The sequence below is a fragment of the Protomyctophum parallelum genome (genome assembly GCF_964188405.1).
Source record: "Protomyctophum parallelum genome assembly, chromosome: 10".
Classification (NCBI taxonomy): domain Eukaryota; kingdom Metazoa; phylum Chordata; class Actinopteri; order Myctophiformes; family Myctophidae; genus Protomyctophum; species Protomyctophum parallelum.
In genome coordinates this window covers 33,363,194-33,383,002 of record NC_139704.1, presented here as the reverse complement: position 1 = coordinate 33,383,002, position 19,809 = coordinate 33,363,194, and the positions used below count along the sequence as shown (strand labels likewise).

The 19,809-nt window shown below is 43.6% G+C and overlaps 1 protein-coding gene across 1 annotated transcript in view; it reads right to left on the bottom strand.

Moving 5' to 3' along the window:
- The window catches only part of atrnl1a (attractin-like 1a), a 452,296-nt gene that overhangs the window by 101,673 nt on the left and 330,814 nt on the right, over nt 1-19,809 (bottom strand). The window contains exons 26-27 of the mRNA XM_083775478.1: nt 16,859-16,920; nt 9,230-9,308 (exon numbers count right to left, since the gene is read on the bottom strand). Of these exons, the coding sequence (XP_083631604.1) occupies nt 9,230-9,308; nt 16,859-16,920 (141 nt within the window). The remainder of the gene's footprint in view (nt 1-9,229; nt 9,309-16,858; nt 16,921-19,809) is intronic.

Here is a 19,809-nt window from a genome sequence, read left to right as displayed (position 1 = left end):
GACGATCAGGCACACTTACATGAACCCCCAAAAACTCAGTGGGGAAACAAAATGAAAAAAAAGGCTTAACCACTGATTCCGAATGCTAAATAATTGTCTATCATTCAACTAAAAGCCGGAGCTGAAATCGGTGTGCAATTTGAAAATAATCCAGAAATAGAAAAATAGTTTGTTACATTAATATATCACATTGCATTACTGCTTATACGTTGCATCTACTCCTCATGCTAATATCGTCCAGTTAGCTCTACTAACTGTACTTGTCATAAGTTAATAAATATTAAGCCACAAAATCTGACTCTTCTGTTGTGTAGGCTAACACACACACACACACACACACACACACACACACACACACACACACACACACACACACACACACACACACACACACACACACACACACACACACACACACACACACACACACACACACACACACTCTTATCCTTCTTGGCTTCTTGTCGGTCTTCTGGCATATTCATTTGTTGGTCTATTGACTTATTTATCACAAGTTGAGAGGCAATATTAACAACGTTGGTACTCGACCTCCAAACATACACATACGGTATACGCACAATTCTTAAGAGGCTCAACCCTATTATGGAAAAACCAAAGACATCTCGCACATCCCGTCTCCGCGCATCAGCCACGGCATTAGAATTTCAAAGTAGATTTCTGATTGTTTGATCTTGCATCCAAAAATGATTGTTCATAAAAAAAAACTAAAAAAAAAAAACTATGAGAAATAAGCAATTATAACATGAAGCAGGGGCATTTCTAATAATACCCGTGGTTGTAATCCATAATTAACGCTGAATAGATCCCATTTTCTTTGCCTCCTGCAGGCCGGGCCCCAGTGGAGCAGGCCTCTGGAGAGTCAGGAACCGAACTTCAAGGAATCATCAACACATCGCGACGCATCTTCACGCCCATACATGACCGAAAAGTGCTACTCCAGCTTCAGTCTCCGAGGCTTTGTCGACCTGGAAATTGATTTCTTTCGTCTTATACCGAGGTGCTATAATCATGAATTTTAATGTTACTTTTCCTTCTCACTTTTCTCTGCTCGTTTATCTTATTATCAGGTCGACGGTGTAACTATTATAGTCCTCAGTTTCTCGTCACTTTCTTTTTCTCATTGGCTGGCCGGCAAGCCAATTGTTGTAATCTGATCGCCCATGGCTGTGTACTAGTACGTGAGAGCACAGTGTACTTGATAATGTATTATGTACTGACTGAACTGTATAGCATACTTTATAGTTAGCTACTGGAGACATCTCAGACAGCAAGGTCAGCTTGCTGCAGTTAGCGGTTGTTATGTCTCAAGTGTTGTTGTCACGTCATTAGGATCCAGCTCTATATATTTCCTGTGTGTGTGTGTAATAAACTTTGTGAACCTTTAGCGTCTCGTGTCGCGTTATTGTTCTCCCGGGCCCGTCGACCGCCGCCGCCGTACCAAAGGTATACTTCAACCGGATTGTCACACACACCACCCAGCCGGCACACACCACTACCCGTCTGTCAAACCAGACGTGGGTTCAGTACTTAGAGTTTTACAACACCAACGAGGGCTCAATTCCCTCTCAGAATATGGCCTCTAAACAGCTACGCAGCACGACGCGACACTTTGTTCGGCCTCTGTATATACGTATACTATATAGAGACGGGGAGAGACACGCAGCAACGGTCGTCATGAACGGGACTCGAACATGCGACACGCTGTCAGGCCAGAGACTATGTGTGTGGCATTATTCTATTTCTGACTAATAAAGTATTCAGTCAGTCAGTCAGTCAATCAAAGCTAAGAATTAGAATACCTCACATGCTTTGGTGAGAAAAGTACGAGGTTAAGGCTATTATAAAGGCAAATTTAATTATGAGACAAACTTTGGATGGTGTGACTGAGGTGGTTCTCTGAATTCAGCTTTGAAGCGCATAAAAAATAAATAATAATCATTGACATTGTGAATGCAATTGGAGAAGGTAGGAAGTTGGAATTGGAAATGGTACGGCAGACGGCAGACACTGGGGGAAATGGTACGGCAGACGGCAGACACTGGGGGAAATGGTACGGCAGACGGCAGACACTGGGGGAAATGGTACGGCAGACGGCAGACACTGGGGGAAATGGTACGGCAGACGGCAGACACTGGGGGAAATGGTACGGCAGACGGCAGACACTGGGGGAAATGGTACGGCAGACGGCAGACACTGGGGGAAATGGTACGGCAGACGGCAGACACTGGGGGAAATGGTACGGCAGACGGCAGACACTGGGGGAAATGGTACGGCAGACGGCAGACACTGGGGGAAATGGTACGGCAGACACTGGGGGAAATGGTACGGCAGACGGCAGACACTGGGGGAAATGGTACGGCAGACGGCAGACACTGGGGGAAATGGTACGGCAGACGGCAGACACTGGGGGAAATGGTACGGCAGACGGCAGACACTGGGGGAAATGGTACGGCAGACGGCAGACACTGGGGGAAATGACACTGTCAATTGAATAAAGGAAAAGATGGGAGAGAAAACAAAGTGCCGAATTGGACAGAATGCAAGAGAGTATACGGAACTAAGAAACCGGACGACATATCTGGCGGTACCACCGGACAATACCACTCTGTTGGTTTATATATCCCATTCTGACCTGAGATCAGATTCATACGAGGTTTCCACTGGACACATACACTGGTCTGATTAAAACCATTCTGACCTGAGATCAGATTCTAAAAATGTCAGTCGTTCTTCGATTTTTCAAAAATAGCAGACCTACGTAGCGCGCCACTCGGTGGCGCGCTATGAGCTTGTAGATCTGCTATTTTTCAATAGCTTAAAGCATAACATGATGCCAACGCCAAAATGGGTTCCCGTTCAGAATGGGATATTAGATGCCAGTTTAACACGTCGTTTCTGTATTAAGTGAGCCCACGTTGGCCATCTCAATTCTACACAGCCCCAGAGCAGGACTGTCGACAATCCAAATGCATAATAAGGCTCGCACACAGAACAATTGGAGGTTATATATTAGACATATTTAGGCCTATTGACCATCTCTTTCTCCCTCTGGGCCCGAGAGAGGCCGCCCAGACCTCAGCAATTTATCTCTGTAATAATCAGGCTGGCACTAAATACATCAGTGCAGGAAGATGACAAAAACACAGCATTCAGCTCCATTGATTAGCATTGTTAATTTTCCGCTCGATGGTGCCGGCTAAGTGATGCCGAGGCCCGCTGGCTCACAAACGCCTATTAGCTAGTAGTAATGAAGAAACACTATAGGTTTTTATCTCTGCCTCTCTTTTTCATTATATTCATTTTTTGAGAATATTGTTTGTGAAAAAAATGGTATATATGGTAAATGGTATATAATATATAAGATGGTATATAATTATGTAACATTGGTATATAATATATAACATTTTACATATACCATATATACAGTGTATATATGTGACCAGATTTGATTGAGAGCCTGCCATCGCGCAAATTCCAGCTTTTCACCAGAGGAGAAAAACGTTAATTTTTTTTCTCCAAAATGAGTTAATAGCACAAGCAGACTGCTTGTCACATACTGAGCAGTTTCCCCCCCACCGCCCCCCCCCCCCTTTCCCCTCACTGTATATGTATCTTTTCCCTTTTTGCTTCCTATATGATGAATTCCTGTTCTGTTCTTTAACTACATAGAAGTGTATGTCTCTAAATGTTTTGATGAATTGAACAATGTGGACCCTGTTGTAAACAAGTGTAATGCTTAATTGGGTCGTCCACTCACAGTTAGTCTTTGTATTGAGTTTGTGCTTGAAATGTACTGTAATTCTGCAAACTGTTAATAAATAAATCAATCAAAAAAGCATGTCTGAAATAAATGACAGAGCTGAAATCGACATGTAAATATGAAATAAATGCTTAAACATGTAGCTAGGTGTAATGTTAGAGACTACAGAAGTGAACCTTTCAAGCCCGTTTTCTCAACTCGCTGTTTTCTGCAAGACATTACTCTATAAGCCATATCTCCAAAACTGGTGGGTCAAACTGAACAACCATGTCAATATGTCAAAATCTAAAAAAAAAAAAAAATCCAATGTCAGTGCCTCAGTCAAATGTAGTAACATATGGTGAAAATATATTTCATATATAATTTGATCCCTTTTTGCTGTTCACTCCCTCAGTGGTGCAAACACCCAGTGGCGTGCAGGTTTCCCGACAGACTTAACAGCCAGAAATGTGCAGAACAAAACCATTACTGTACCTGCATTTGAGATCATTAATGTCGTTACCAACATTCAAATAAGCACGATTTAGGAAAAAATATGACAAAAAAAGTCAAAATCCAGTGAGCATATTCCCCCCCCCCCCCCCCCCCCCAAAAAAAAAAAGAAACACATACGTACTGTAGTACATCTCAAACGTCTAAAACAAGGAGAACAAAATATGAATCACTTTTTTTTGCCTCAGGCCAAATGCTCTGAGGAATGCACCAACGTTTTTCCTATTAATGTGAGCCAAAATAAAGTTTTAAATGGGAGTATTCTGTCCTCCTTGAGTATAAGATGTGCCGCGTTTCATATTTTTTTGGAATAAGCTCATTCAAATAAGAAAATAATCGTTATGTATGACACACCATTAAAATCTCACAATCTGCACTTCCATGATCTGTAAAAAAAAAAACGTATGAAAGTAAAAAAAACGTATGAAAACACCAGATGCTGTCATACCAACCAATGCAAATTGACTGAATGACCGAGAGAAAGGGTCTATGAGAGGGACAGAGAGAGAGAGAGAGAGAGAGAGAGAGAGAGAGAGACATAGAGAGAGAGAGGCAAAGAAAGACAAACATGCGAGACAAAGAAGCAACAGTGGCCAGCAGACAACAGACAGACAGAGACAGAGACAGAGACAGACAAGGGGTTGTCCAGCAAATGCAGCATTGCGGTTGCTGTCTGCGATATACTACTAGAGGCTTGGCTCATACATAATGTAGTAGCGATGGGCGGCCCTCCGGCAGATAAATACAACCACTCACACACCAGGGAAACACCAAACACTCAACTATACACATAATTAATGGCTCTGTTTTCATACACACATATACAATACAGTACACACACAAACGTGAATCGAACAGCCAAGTTGACAGCCAGAGTGAAGCACGTCATCACAGCTGTACACATATCCAGATTAATTCATTTTCAGGGCAAGGCCTCGACCTCGCGCGTGCGGACTCGCCTCCCCCCCCCCCCCTCAAAATATGGCCCTTGAGGAACATTAATTGGGGAACCCATGGTGTACGGCATACTGTGCCAGAACCATCGGGAAATGACACGGCAATGACTCCGTCAAGTTCAATCTCATTCAAACATAAAACACTAAAACATTGAAAAGCGGGCTTTAAACCCATTCTGACCTGAGATCAGATTCATACGAGGTTTCCACTGGACACACACTTGTCTGATTAACAGGGCAGCAAAAACAAATTAACACATAATGTGAAAATGATACAAGTATAGAAGAATGCACCTCAACTATCAAAAGTTCTTACTTGGCGTGTGAAAAGAAACTTTGAGTTGAACAGTGATAAATGTGTGAACTGAGTATATACTAGTGTATAACTTATACTGACTGTAGTCATACTACAAATGTGACCAGATTTGACTGAGAGCCTGCCATCGCGTAAATTCCAGCTTTTCACCAGAGGAGAAAACCTTTTCTTTTTCAAAATGAGTTAATAGCACAGACAGACTCTTCACATACTAGAGCATGTCTGAAATAAGTGTCAGCGCTGAAATCGACATGTAAATATGAAACAAATGCTTAAACATGTAGCTATAGGTGTAATGTCAGAGACCACAGAAGTGAACCTTTCAAGCCCGTTTTCTCAACTCGCCGTTTTCTGCAAGACATTATACTCTATAAGCCATATCTCCAAAACCGGTGGGTCAAACTGAACAACCAATATGTCAATTTGAAGCAATGATTCCCTGAAAATTCAAAAAAATAAAATCCATTGACAGTCCCTCAGTCAAATTAAAGTCACAAATGTCGTCATGATATTGTCATGTTATTAACATGCAGGTGGCATTCATCAGTTAACAAAAACACAGAGCACATTCAAAAAAAAACATCACTGCACTGAAACAAAAGTAAATCATGTCCAAAATGGCACCTACAGAATAAATGTTACATGGACCTTTTTAGATGTCGCTGTCAATGTCCGACTGTGCAACAATGCCTGTGCACATGTACAGTATGTACAGTCAGAACTCTACCACTGCATATTGCCCCTGGTTAATGTGTTTTACTATTAATTAGACCAATTGTCATGTTTCGATGCTTCGGTGTCTTCTGAAGCAGACAGTGTGCACATTAAAAACCGCCTGGCTTAGAAGTGCCAAGAAAGGCAAATTTCATTCAGAGAGCAATTGGCTCATACCAACCAAGCTATACTGTATATATACGTATACAGTGAAATTACATTTAATCAACACTATGATAATTAATAACTAATGGATACATTTTGCAGTTTGATTACTTTTTGTTAGTGGGTGCTGCCGCGCGCGCACACACATGAGCACGCACGCACGCGCACACACACACACACACACACACACACACACACATACACGCACACGCACACGCACACACACACACACACAAATCAACAATGTGCACATCCACACAGAGAGATGAGTCACTTTGACCTGTGAGGGCCATAAGCTGCCCCGGGGTGCTCTCCATCACTCCCACTCTGTTTGCTGCTTCAGCTATAGCTGCTGTCTGACCTGTATTAGCCCGCCGGTTTGCCCACTGGCACACAGGCCTATACGAGGCTGCCTGCCCTGTACGCGGTCGAGCATGAAGACACAGCATCCACGGCAACAAAAATAATAATAAATTAAACGGCTTACAGCTCCTCTTCTCTCGGCAAGCAAGCGCAGGGAGCATCGCTATATGAATCGAGCCCAAGCTAGAGCCCATTTTGACCTGAGATGAGATTCTAAAAAAAATGTCTTAGCCCTCTAAGACCCAGCGTTGCTTTTTAGCAACAATTTTATTTTATTTAATTACTAAATTGTTATTATTTTTTTCTGTTCTTTTTTCACCTAAACGTCATCAGTGATGTTCATTGCAATGCCATTTCAATGCCATTTGTCATGATATTTGCATATAAATACCCCCCACAGAGGCTGAAATTCACACAAATAAAAAATGTCTGGACTCTCGAATTTTGAATTTTTTTTAACCTAAGACTTTTGACCTTTACCCTAATAAAAGTAGGTAAAATAATTGTAATATATGTTTTTTTGTGATCATTAGAATGTCTAGAACATGTTTTATTCATTATTGTGAAAGATATCCCCAAAATGTAAATTATTAATTTATTATATTATTATATAATTATTATAAATCTTTCATCAAACTTTTTTTTTTTTTTTTTTTTACATATTTTTTAGTCTTAGTCCTAGTAGTACAAAGTAGTAGTAAGGTTGAAATCAATTTTTTGCAAGTAGAAATTAATGCGGGTGTTCGAGGGCTAATTAGACTACAGTGCACATCCTGACAGTTTTCTGAAAAAGCTAAGTTTCTGTGTCAGGACTCGTTCTTCGATTAAAAAAAAAAATAGCAGACCTACAAGCTCGTAGCGCGCCACTCGGTGGCGCGCTACGAGCTATACGTATCGTGTCGTGAGTTGAGCGTATCGTTACATGCCTACACGGTACCCATGTCATAGTTACTTTGCAGCACTCTATTGTCTTCGCCAGTGGCGTGCACAGATAGACACTAGGGGGTGCTAGAGCACCCCTGCCCTTTTTGGCAATGTGCTCTTAAAAGAAATAAAATAATAATAGTTTTATTTATTTTTTCTTAATTTGTAGTGTGTGGACCATGCGGTGACATTGATCAAATCTTGATAGAAAACGCTTCTACTATATTATTTAGGCCCCCACAATCTAAAGCTATGTTTCTATGTCAGTGGTTCTTCGATAAATAAATAAAATAGCAGACCTATACAAGCTCGTAGCGCGCCACTCGGTGGCGCGCTACGAGCTTGTAGATCTGCTATTTTTCAATAGCTTAAGCACCAAAATGCGCTGCACAAGGTGCCCTTTTTTTCAATTGAGCACCTGCCCCTCTAAATGTCTGTGCACGCCACTGGTCTCTGCACTCTCTACTCATGTGGCCATGTTGTTTGTTAACAAAGGGCTCATATGACATTTACTCTGATCTATAGCAGTTTGGTCGCTCACAATTAAATTGTGCGCGGCCAAACGGAGGAGGTATAGATATTGGGGTGCGTGTGCGTGTGTGTGTGTGTGTGTGTGTGTGTCGCCCCCCCCCCCAGGTGTGCATGTAGCAAAAATGAAAGGATGTGGCATCTGCCACAGGCTTTAAGTGAAATATCACTCCCCACTCCGCTTGGTTTATTGTGTCACTCCGTCTGACATAATTGGTTATGAGGATGCACTCATTAAAAGGGAATGGCCTTGTTTATCGCTTGTGGTGGCGCTCGTTAAATGAACGTTCACTTTATTTATCTATCTTTAATGCCAGACCAGATTGAGCAACCGCTCCCCAAGATTGTGTGTGCGTGTGTGTGTGTGTGTGTGTGCATGCGTGCGTGCGTGCGTGCGTGCGCCACGGCAGGTGGTCAAGGCACAGTTTATACATGCAGTGGTGCGACATATAACAAAACATCGTCCAAAAAGGTGACATCGTGGAGAACAAGGCGAGCACACACACACGCACGCGTATCAAATATACCAACATAGCAGCAAAACATACAGGAACACTTTCTCCTCCAAGTTAAGTTACCCATTTGCATAACTCAAGATTGTAGGCCTATACAAAATGGAACCCAAATTCACAACTATACATTTGTACACACACTCCCCCCATGTGTATGTATGTGAGCTCTAACACTAGACATGGACACCCACACAAGCAAATTAAACCCATTCTGAACGGGAACCCATTTTGGTGTTAGCATCATGTTATGCTTTATAGCTATTGAAAAATAGCAGATCTACAAGCTCATAGCGCGCCACCGAGTGGCGCGATACGAGCTTGCAGGTCTGCTATTTTTTGAAAAACCGAAGAACAACTTGATTTTTTTTTAGAATCTGATCTCAGGTCAGAATGGGTTAATCAGACCAGTGTGTGTGTGTGTGTCCAGTGGAAACCTCGTATGAATCTGATCTCAGGTCAGAATGGGTCCGTGTCCTACCTCTCTGCGTCGCGAGGCCCAGCAGGTCTGTTTGACTTTCCACACCACGGCCGCCACCAGCAGCAGAGACAGGAAACAACTGCAGAGAGACACCACAAGCAAAAGGAACTAGAAGTAAAGTCACATCTGTCACATTTCTCTCACTCCCGAGTACACTACTGAACTAGAAAAAGTGCCCTTCCGGGCACAGGTCTCCACCAGGTTATCCACAGATCCGTGCAGTTAGAGGTAAAAACACTTTTCGGCCAGTTATAGCGCCACCTTGAGGCTGAGTTGAAATTGTTCATGTGGCATTTCGTCCTCGGCCTAGTGGGAATGTGGGTGCACAATTTCACGGAAATCACGCGATGTGTTCATGATTTGCAGCATTTTGTTTGAAACTGAGCACTCCTGTGAACTTTGGAAGCCAATCTTAACCAATCAGGATGGAGTCTGATAAATCTGAAAGACCCGTTTCGTTGAATGGCTCTAGAGAGACTGTGTACCAATTTGCGTGATGTTTGGACAAAATCTGTAGGTGTACTGTGCAAAAACTTGTTTTGCACAAAGCGGCCTCCTGGTGGCGCTATAACAGGCCGTTCTGGAAAGTTTGGGGCAGAGGTTCATGGTTGGCATCCAGGGAGTGTGTGTGCAAAATATGGCATTGAAAAACTTGTTTTGCACAAAGCGGCCTCCTGGTGGCGCTATAACAGGCCGTTCTGGAAAGTTTGGGGCAGAGGTTCATGGTTGGCATCCAGGGAGTGTGTGTGCAAAATATGGCATCGACCGGGTTAACGGTGGCCGAGATTAGCTGTTCACGGACACACGGACACACGGACGGACACGCGGACGGACGGAGTGCAAAACATACTCTCCCCACATGCCTTCATGTCATATGGGTGTTTTAATGGAAATTGCTCTCAGGAACAGCTCGACTGATTTTGGCCTCATCGTGATGTCATCAATGTCACCCTACTTTGTATAATTCCCCCTCCTCTTCAGTCTTCAGTTCCAAATGTGCATTTCCACTTTGTTTACAATGTCCACCATTGTTGATTTTCCAAGCTGGCATGGCATGGAAACAAGCCTGGTTTTATCTAGCGTCAGTATTATAATGACTCAAATATTAAATAATCTGCATATCAGCACCCCCCACCACCTCAGGACATTGTGGTACTGCAGCTAAAACTGCTTTCAAAGTCCAGAAAGAAATGACAAGGCCTGGTTATATCAGAGTGGTGATTGAGGCTCAAACCATTAGAAACCATTTGAGGGACATAGACAATATGATATTAAATATTAAAAGCAGTTTTAAAATGCATGTTATTTGCGCTTTAAGGCTCATAGATACTCCAGTTTGTGGAGATATAGGCTATCACCGTTTCATAGATAGATAGATAGATCTTTATTTGTCATTGCAACGTGTGTACAACGTGTGTACAACGAAATTAAAAAGTGCCGACCAAATCAGTGCATCATGTCACAAAACATACACGCTAAAACAAAACACATGACTTCTTGTTATTGCACAACCCCCCTGCAGCACTACATGCACAAACACAACCCCCTGCAGCACTACATGCACAAACACAACCCCCTGCAGCACTACATGCACAAACACAACCCCCTGCAGCACTACATGCACAAACACAGCCCCCTGCAGCACTACATGCACAAACACAACCCCCCTGCAGCACTGCATGCACAAACACAACCCCCCTGCAGCACTACATGCACAAACACAGCCCCCTGCAGCACTACATGCACAAACACAACCCCCCTGCAGCACTACATGCACAAACACAACCCCCTGCAGCACTACATGCACAAACACAGCCCCCCTGCAGCACTACATGCACAAACACAGCCCCCTGCAGCACTACATGCACAAACACAACCCCCCTGCAGCACTACATGCACAAACACAACCCCCCTGCAGCACTACATGCACAAACACAGCCCCCTGCAGCACTACATGCACAAACACAACCCCCCTGCAGCACTACATGCACAAACACAGCCCCCCTGCAGCACTACATGCACAAACACAGCCCCCCTGCAGCACTACATGCACAAACACAACCCCCCTGCAGCACTACATGCACAAACACAACCCCCCTGCAGCACTACATGCACAAACACAACCCCCCTGCAGCACTACATGCACAAACATGTAACTGTAGCTACAAAACAAACCCTTAAAGGTTTTATGACATTCATTTTCATTTATTTTTCTTTTTTCTTTCAGGTTTTATGACCTCAATTACACCCACAAAACCTGAACTTTGAACATTCAGTGGATTTTCTGTGGTCTGAAGTTTTCTTTGGGGTTTGGAAGCCTTTTGAGCTACAATGAAAACAGGCAACACCGTGAAAACAGTGACATCTGCTGGCAAATCCCATTGACATATATGGGATTTGCAGTAAGTGATGTCACTTACTGCCGGCAAATCAGAGCACCTGTTTGAGCCAGAAAACCCCAGATCACAGAAAATCTACTGAATGTTAAAAGTTCATGTTTTTTGGGTGCAATTGAGATTAGAAAACCTAAAAAAAACAAGAACAATTCCAAAACCTTTTTTTTAATGTCACAATCCCTTTAAGATAGCAGAGAAAACTCAAATGTGTCGCAGCAGAAGATCATTTCTTAGCAGCATTGAGTGCAACTATATACCGCTGTGGGATAGAAGCCGTTACTGAATCCGTTGGTCCCCGACTTGATCACTCTGTATACCGTCTTGCCTGATGGCAACAGTTCATACAGTGAAGTGAAGCGGGGTGGGAGGTGGTTTACCCAACTTCTAGACCAATCAGTGAACGGGAGGTGATAGCTCCAGAGTGAAAAGACTTGTCTGATAGTAAAAAACAGAGAGATGGGGGTCTGTGTCCGCGGTGATAGCTGATCGTCACCGCCACTGACGTAATGGTGTCGTTTTCCAACCCTTTACAAACTACACGGCGGTTATAGCCTATATCTCCACAAACTGGAGTATATGTATGAGCCTCCACGGGTCCATTCGGCTCCGTTTGTATACTTTCAGATACAAATATGGATAAATGAACGCGGGGGATTTTACTGTGTGTGTAGCCTACTGTACACTCACATCTAGAGATGAGATGATGAGATTCAATTTATTGTCAATGTGCAGTACAGCGATCAAATAGGAAACTGATGCATTTTGTTTTGTTTTAATACACACAGACTATATCAAATATCCCAGTGGAGTGCGCACAAGGGCCGAGGGCAGCTATATAACGTTTACCCCTGGCTCTTCTGCGTGTTGGAAAAAAACAGTGTGCTTGACGTTATGTCAGAGGAATAATCTCACTTGAAAATTACATTATTTCTGAAGTAACTTGAATGAACGGGTTTCGTTAGTGTTTAACCCATTTTTGGCCGGGAACCACCTTTTGGTGTTTTAAGCATTCTGTTCTACTTTATAGCTATTGGAAAATAGCAGATCCACAAGCTCATAGCGCGCCACCGAGTGGCGCGCTACGAGCTCGTGGGTCTGCTATTTTTGAAAAGCCGTGAAAATGTGGCGCAAATCTTTGGATATATATTTATAGAGCGAACATTTTTAACTAAAATATTTGCTTCTGGGGGTCCCTGGAACTAACCTGACGCTGCCAGATGAGGGCGGTATTGGGTAACCATGTTCCCCAACACAGCCTTCATCTGGGATCTCAGGAGTTGAGCTGACAAAAATCCGTTCCGTACCGGACCAATCAGCGTGAGCTAAGGGCGGGATATGTGCGAAACCGGATGTGAAGCTATATAGACACGTCAATATGATTGGTTGTGTTTGCACGCCCACACGGTGATAGACAGACGGTCCCATCCAATCATCTACCAAGTATCTTGAAAAAAAGGAACAGCCCCGTCATTGAATTTGCTTCCGCGATCCCAGATCCCAATAAGCTGTGAAACAAATTTGTGTAGCAAGCTTCTTGGATCTGGCAGCGTCAGGTTACTCTGGAACTACATATTTTGAGATGGGGGTCCGCGGCCCAACAGAGATAATTCTGGGGGTCCTTGACATGAAAAAGGTTGAGCACCCACTGACATAGAAACAGAAACATGAGGTTTTTCAGATTTTTTTTAGGATTTTAATCGACCTCAGTCCAGAATGGGTTAAAGATATGACGGTATTTGACTTTGGAGTACAGTAACAGTCCTGAGTCTAGAGCTGACAGCTGAGGTTATACAGACAGAGTATATGGATTCTGGGAGACTCTAGGTATAAGATGCTAAACCGCAGCAGCCACAAGCAGCTGTAACATTTAGGGGCAAAGAGAGGTCACGACTGTCCACTTCAACAAAGGCTGGTGGATCCCTCTTTCCTTACTCGTGCGCACACGCGCACACACACACACACACACACACACACACACGCACACACTCCTCTAAAACTTCACGCACAGGCCCCTGCAGGGGTCAAAGTTATTTAGTCAAACACAAAGCTCCTCTCTCTTCAAGCACAGCTTCTTTACGAGAGCTTGAAACGAGAGCACATCCAGAGACGACGCTGCAGCGCACAGGAAGTCCCATCCATCACAAACCTCACATAACCAAAGCTCTCAAACAATCGTGCCCTTCATCACTCTGTGTGTGTGTGTGTGTGTGTGTGTGTGTGTGTGTGTGAGAGAGAGAGAGAGATGTATCATTTGAGGGTGAAAGGCTCTATGTGTGTGTGTGTGTGTGTGTGACAGAGTGGTAAAGGGTATGAGTGCTATAATGAGCGTGACATTTCCAGGGGGCAGCCTCTTGAAGAGGATGCGGTCACAGGCCCTAAAAACCACAGCGTTCACCAATTACACAACATCAGCAGCATGCAGGAAATCCCCCTCCATATAACACGCTGCTACCCGCCCGAACTGTGGGAATGTCCTGTGTTTGAGAAGCACCGTCTGGAACTGTTCTCACGTCGAGGGGGCGCTAACTTCAATGCAGAATACAGTGTGACATTATTAGTGTCCATTTGACATACAGAGGAGAGGAGAGGAGAGGAGAGGAGAGGAGAGGAGAGGAGAGGAGAGGAGAGGAGAGGAGAGGAGAGGAGAGGAGAGGAGAGGAGAGGAGAGGAGAGGAGAGGAGAGGAGAGGAGAGGAGAGGAGAGGGTTTGGTTAACACTCCAGTAAGCCTGTAGATGGCTTTGGGTTTAAGACCGTTCAGGCACAAGTAATGGGAATCGAACTGTTTGAACAACGGGGAGGGGGGGGGGGGGGATGAGAAGTGCCTGAGTGTGTGTGTGTGTGTGTGTGTGTGTGTGTGTGTGTGTGTGTGTGTGTGTGTGTGTGTGTGTGTGTGCGTGCGTGTGTGCTGTGCGTGCGTGCACATGCTTATGTGTGCAAATTCTTAAAATATATGTGTGAATTCAGCAATCTGCTCATTTTAGCAGAGTAATAGGGTTGGCCAGTCAGCCCTCTGTTATCGAAACAACAGCAAAAACCGGACTCCAGAACACACAAGACTGTCAGGCAGAGAGACTAACAGTCAGGCAGAGAGACAGACAGTCAGGCAGAGACAGACAGTCAAGCAGAGACAGACAGACGGAGAAACAGACAGTCAGGCAGAGAGACAGACAGAGAGAGAGAGACGGACGGACAGACAGACAGACAGACAGACAGACAGACAGACAGACAGACAGACAGACAGACAGACAGACAGACAGACAGACAGACAGACAGACAGACAGACAGACAGACAGACAGACAGACAGACAGACAGACAGACAGACAGACAGACAGACAGACAGACAGACAGACAGACAGACAGACAGACAGACAGACAGACAGACAGACAGACGGAGAAACAGACAGTCAGGCAGAGAGACAGACAGATAGAGAGACGACAGTCAGGCAGAGAGACAGGCAGAGAGACAGACAGAGAGAGAAACAGTCAGGCAGAGAGACAGACAGAGAGACGGACAGACAGACAGACAGACAGACAGAGAAATAGACAGTCAGGCAGAGAGTCAGACAGACAGACAGAGATAGAGACAGACAGTCAGGCAGAGAGACAGACAGACAGACAGAGAAACAGACAGTCAGGCAGAGAGAAAGTCAAAGCGAGAAGAAGAAGAAGAAGAAGAAGAAGAAGAAGACACTTAATTGCTAATCAAGCGTGGAGAGCAGAAAGACTAATTGGTCCAAGCTGAACTGCAATGTCACCAATTAGCAGCCAGACTGGGAGGAGAGGAAGCGCCATAAGTGCCACTTCATTATCGCCCTTCTCCTTTATTCTCTGCCTTGTTTAGACATGACAGGCGGTGGGTGGAAAGAGAGAGAGAGAGAGAGAGAGAAAGAGAGAGAGAGAGAGAGAGGGGGGGGGGATGCACAGCCACAGAGGCCATGTTCTCATATATTAGCATATTTTGTATAAAGATACTGCATGTAAAGTACATAACATGACTCAACACAACACTTGACCATGATGATGTCGTCAGTGACTCAGTGGCAGTCTTATTCACTGTGTATAGAGTGCAATTACTGTATACTAGCCAGAGCGTGCACACACACACACACACACACACACACACACACACACACACACACACACACACACACACACACACACACACACACACACACACACACACACACACACACACACACACACACACACACACACACACACACACACACACACACACACACACACACACACACACACACACACACACACACAGAGCATGAGACACGGTTATTATTGTGGGCTGAGTGGCAGGATTTAGCCTGCAGAAATCAGACTCCATTGTCAGTCTCTCGCCCGAACCTTTCTCATTAGATCTCCTGTCGTCGTCGTGCATATGGATAAAAGCGACAGAAAAAACCATGGATATAATAATTAAACACATTGTTCCCCTGTGCAGACCACATAAGCTTACTCCGGGTAAGAAGGAAAAACTGCTCTGAAGCTGCACTTTCACTTTGTGTTGACGAGTTCTCAGTCCTGCTATAGCCCCACAATGGAGAGATGATCTCACCTGTCACTATAACCTCTCTACAATGCCATATGACAGTCAGTCTACAGTCTTAAAACCTACATTTATATGTTATTCAAAAGATATAGGCTTTTCTAAACCAACCAATCCCCTCATTCAAAAGTTATGATTTCCATCTCTGGACTGGGACCCCAATACATGTAAACTTTTACAACAGTATAGCTATATATTTTGTTATTTAAAGCTGTGATTATTTATTTAAGAAGCGCTGTTCTGAATGCCTTGAATTTTTCTTTTTTAAATCATCCTTAACCTTTAAGCTAAAATAACTATGACCGGGGACTTGAAATCATTGTTTTAATTGATGGCCTTCATGCCCTGGCACTCGGCCTTTGTGCCCTCATAAAGTTGACCACACTAACCCATTCTGTACGGGAACCCATTTTGGTGTCAGCATCATGTTATGCTTTAGCTATTGAAAAATAGCAGATCTACAAGCTCATAGCTCGAGCTTGTAGGTCTGCTATTTTTGAAAAAATCGAAGAACGACTGACATTTTTTAGAATCTGATCTCAGGTCAGAATGGGTTCATCAGACACAGTGTGTGTGTCCAGTGGAAACCTCGTATGAATCTGATCTCGGGTCAGAATGGGCTGCCCCCCGAAAAGGATGGAATTCCAGGCCTGGCCTGATGAGACCTTACCTGAAGAACGTGACAAAGAACTGAACCAGGTCCATGATGCTGTTGTGTTGGGAGAAGGCGATCTGATGGTAGAGGAAGATAGGAGGGGTGGGGGAAGGGGGGGGGCAATTAGAAAAAGAAGTTGGTTTAGTTAAAGTGTAGCATGGAAACAATGATGATGAATCTGATGCACCCAACCCCCAAATTAACATGGATTATTTTCCACTGAACTGACCTAGTAGCTTCTTTTGTTGGCCTCATTTACGTAGCCCTGGTTTGCTCATTTCTCTCGCACAAGCTGGCAACATTGCTTTTAACCCTTTGACGTTTTCCTCGTCCTGTTATATTGCTTGTCGCTATACTATTACCAGCCTGACTTAATTCCCCCCCAGGGATCAATACAGTTTTTATCTCCTCTCGTCTGGTCTTATCTTACAACATGCTCCCTGCTGTGTTAGAACAAAGCTCTGGCCGTCAGCTATATGAAACTTTAAGTTTAAACTGCCACACTTTAAACAGGATTATTTACAACAGATATAATTGATTTGCCACTCTCTTCCCCTGTAGGCCCCCGAAACACAAGACACAATCCTATCAGAGCACACACACACACACACACACACACACACACACACACACACACACACACACACACACACACACACACACACACACACACACGCTGTAATTGTAGTTAATCCCATACTCTTCAAAAAAACAAATAAGACGGTTTGTCAACGGCAAAGTCCTGAGTTCATTTAAATGTGATTATTATCATGAATGAATACTAGACCGGTGCCCGGCTGTATAGAGCACCGAGTTGGAAACGATGGAAGTTGAACGGTTTTCACACATGCAGAGACTTAGATAGATAACTTAATTATAACGTCAGAGTAGCATGACATTGTATAGCATAGCATTATGGTTATGGTCGAGAGGCTGGCCTGCACCATAATGCTTGGCATCCATGTTATCCAAAGATGCTTGGCTGGATTAGTTTTGTGAACAATTTTTATTATTTTTCTGTATCTAAAATGTGAAGGGTTATCTCATTCACACTTGATGCACTGTGATCCCAGTGGTAATAGTTGGTACTACCTCAAGTGTTTGCTGCTTCAGGTTAGGGTTGGGATTTGTTAGGATTTTAACGGTTCCGGATCCTTACCGGATCCCTCTTAAAGGTTCCGGTTCCCAACGGTTCCCTTAACGGTTCCTAATATATTTTTCCCCTTTTTTATGACATATATTATGCTTATATTATAACTAACCTAACCAAGTACTTAATACAATTTACAATTTAGGCATTTAGCAGACGCTCTTAATCCAGAGCGACTTACATTAAGCAAGAACAAAAAAGCATCATACATCACATGTTCAGATTAATTTAATATGAAGGAGGACCCCAGTTACCCTAATGGAAAAAGCCATAGTGCTTTCTTGGGTTATAAAATCCTCTTAGCAGACCTTGTATTGAACTGTAGGCTACGTCCCTGTGCTTTTTTTCTGCAAACCGTTTATAATAATAATAATAATAATAATAATAATAGTGTGGTTAACAGAGAGGGAAATGACTCTGAGGCTGAGCACGCAAAGTGCAATAAATGCGATGCCATAGTTTCCTGCAAAGGTTGTTGGAACTTGCACCAGTTGCACGTCCACATTGAGGAAACATCTCAAAATCAATCAACTATAGAGCCATGAATTAAATGAAAAATCAATTTGTCTGCACTTATTTTTACAACTTATAAGCAACTCAACTGCTTTTGATTTGGCTCTAAATTAATCGCGCAACTGTTGAGAGCCCAGCCTTTAGCCTCAGAGTCATTTCCCTCTCTGTTAACCACACTCGCTCCGCGGCGGTGACCGCTCGCTGAATGCACAGAACAGTTGGTATATCCGCCCCACTCACTCACTCATCGCAAAGTGCAATAAATGGCTGCGATGCCATAGTTTCCTGTTGTTGGAACTTGCACCAGTTGCACGTCCACATTGAGGAAACATCTCAAAATCAATACGCCTACACGAGTCACAAGATTAATCTACTCACTCATGTCAAGTAGTAGACGTCACCCCAGTAACTTGGCATCTTAATGATGAAAAACCAAAAGATAGCAAGACATGACACGATGAACAAAAGATACTCACAAGATGCTCACAAGAAAATATCAGCCAGTATAGGTGGTAGACCTCCACATGGAGTCGACCACTGCATTGTAACATCATTAGTGTTCATTTGTCCATTCATAACTCTGAGAGCTAAATGAACACTGAGGATTATAAAGCGCAGCTGGCTGTTTGTGTGAATGGAATGCATAATTAACGTATGGTTCATAGTACGTCTCTTCCCCTCATGTGTGACGTCCTCTCCTATAATGCAAAGAGGAGAGGAGAGCACCTTCTGATGACACACAAAGGTGCGCTTTAAAATGACAAGCAAACTCGAGCTTCCAAGCCCATGTGCGACCGTTTGATAAATAGAACACACATTTCCGGGGAGGCAAGAATAATGTGTCTGGAATGAGATGCAAAAAGACAATCCGAATTCAAATGCTTTGTAACCTCGGCTACATTGAAAATGAGGGCTTTTGCCCTCAACTGTATTTCCAAGTATAAATAAAGATGATGAAATAGTTTCATAATATAGGACCCTTGGCTTTAGTGCTAATAAAGTATAAGTTATTCCAGATACCTGGGAAATCTCAGAGAAACATTTTCAGGATGAAAGTGCTCAGGCAATAACTATAGGCTCTGAATAATAACCCTACTCTGCCCTGACATAACAAAACTATACATCATGACAAAGTATAATAATGGGCATGAAGAAACAAATGCAGACACATCAATAACTAGAAAGAGGCACTCCGCACAAAATGTACAGTATATGTCTCTGCCAGGCCGGGTGAGCCATACCCAGGGCTGTTTAAGTCATGGGTTGTATAGCCGTCAGGCCCCGAGGAAGCTGCAGTGTGGGG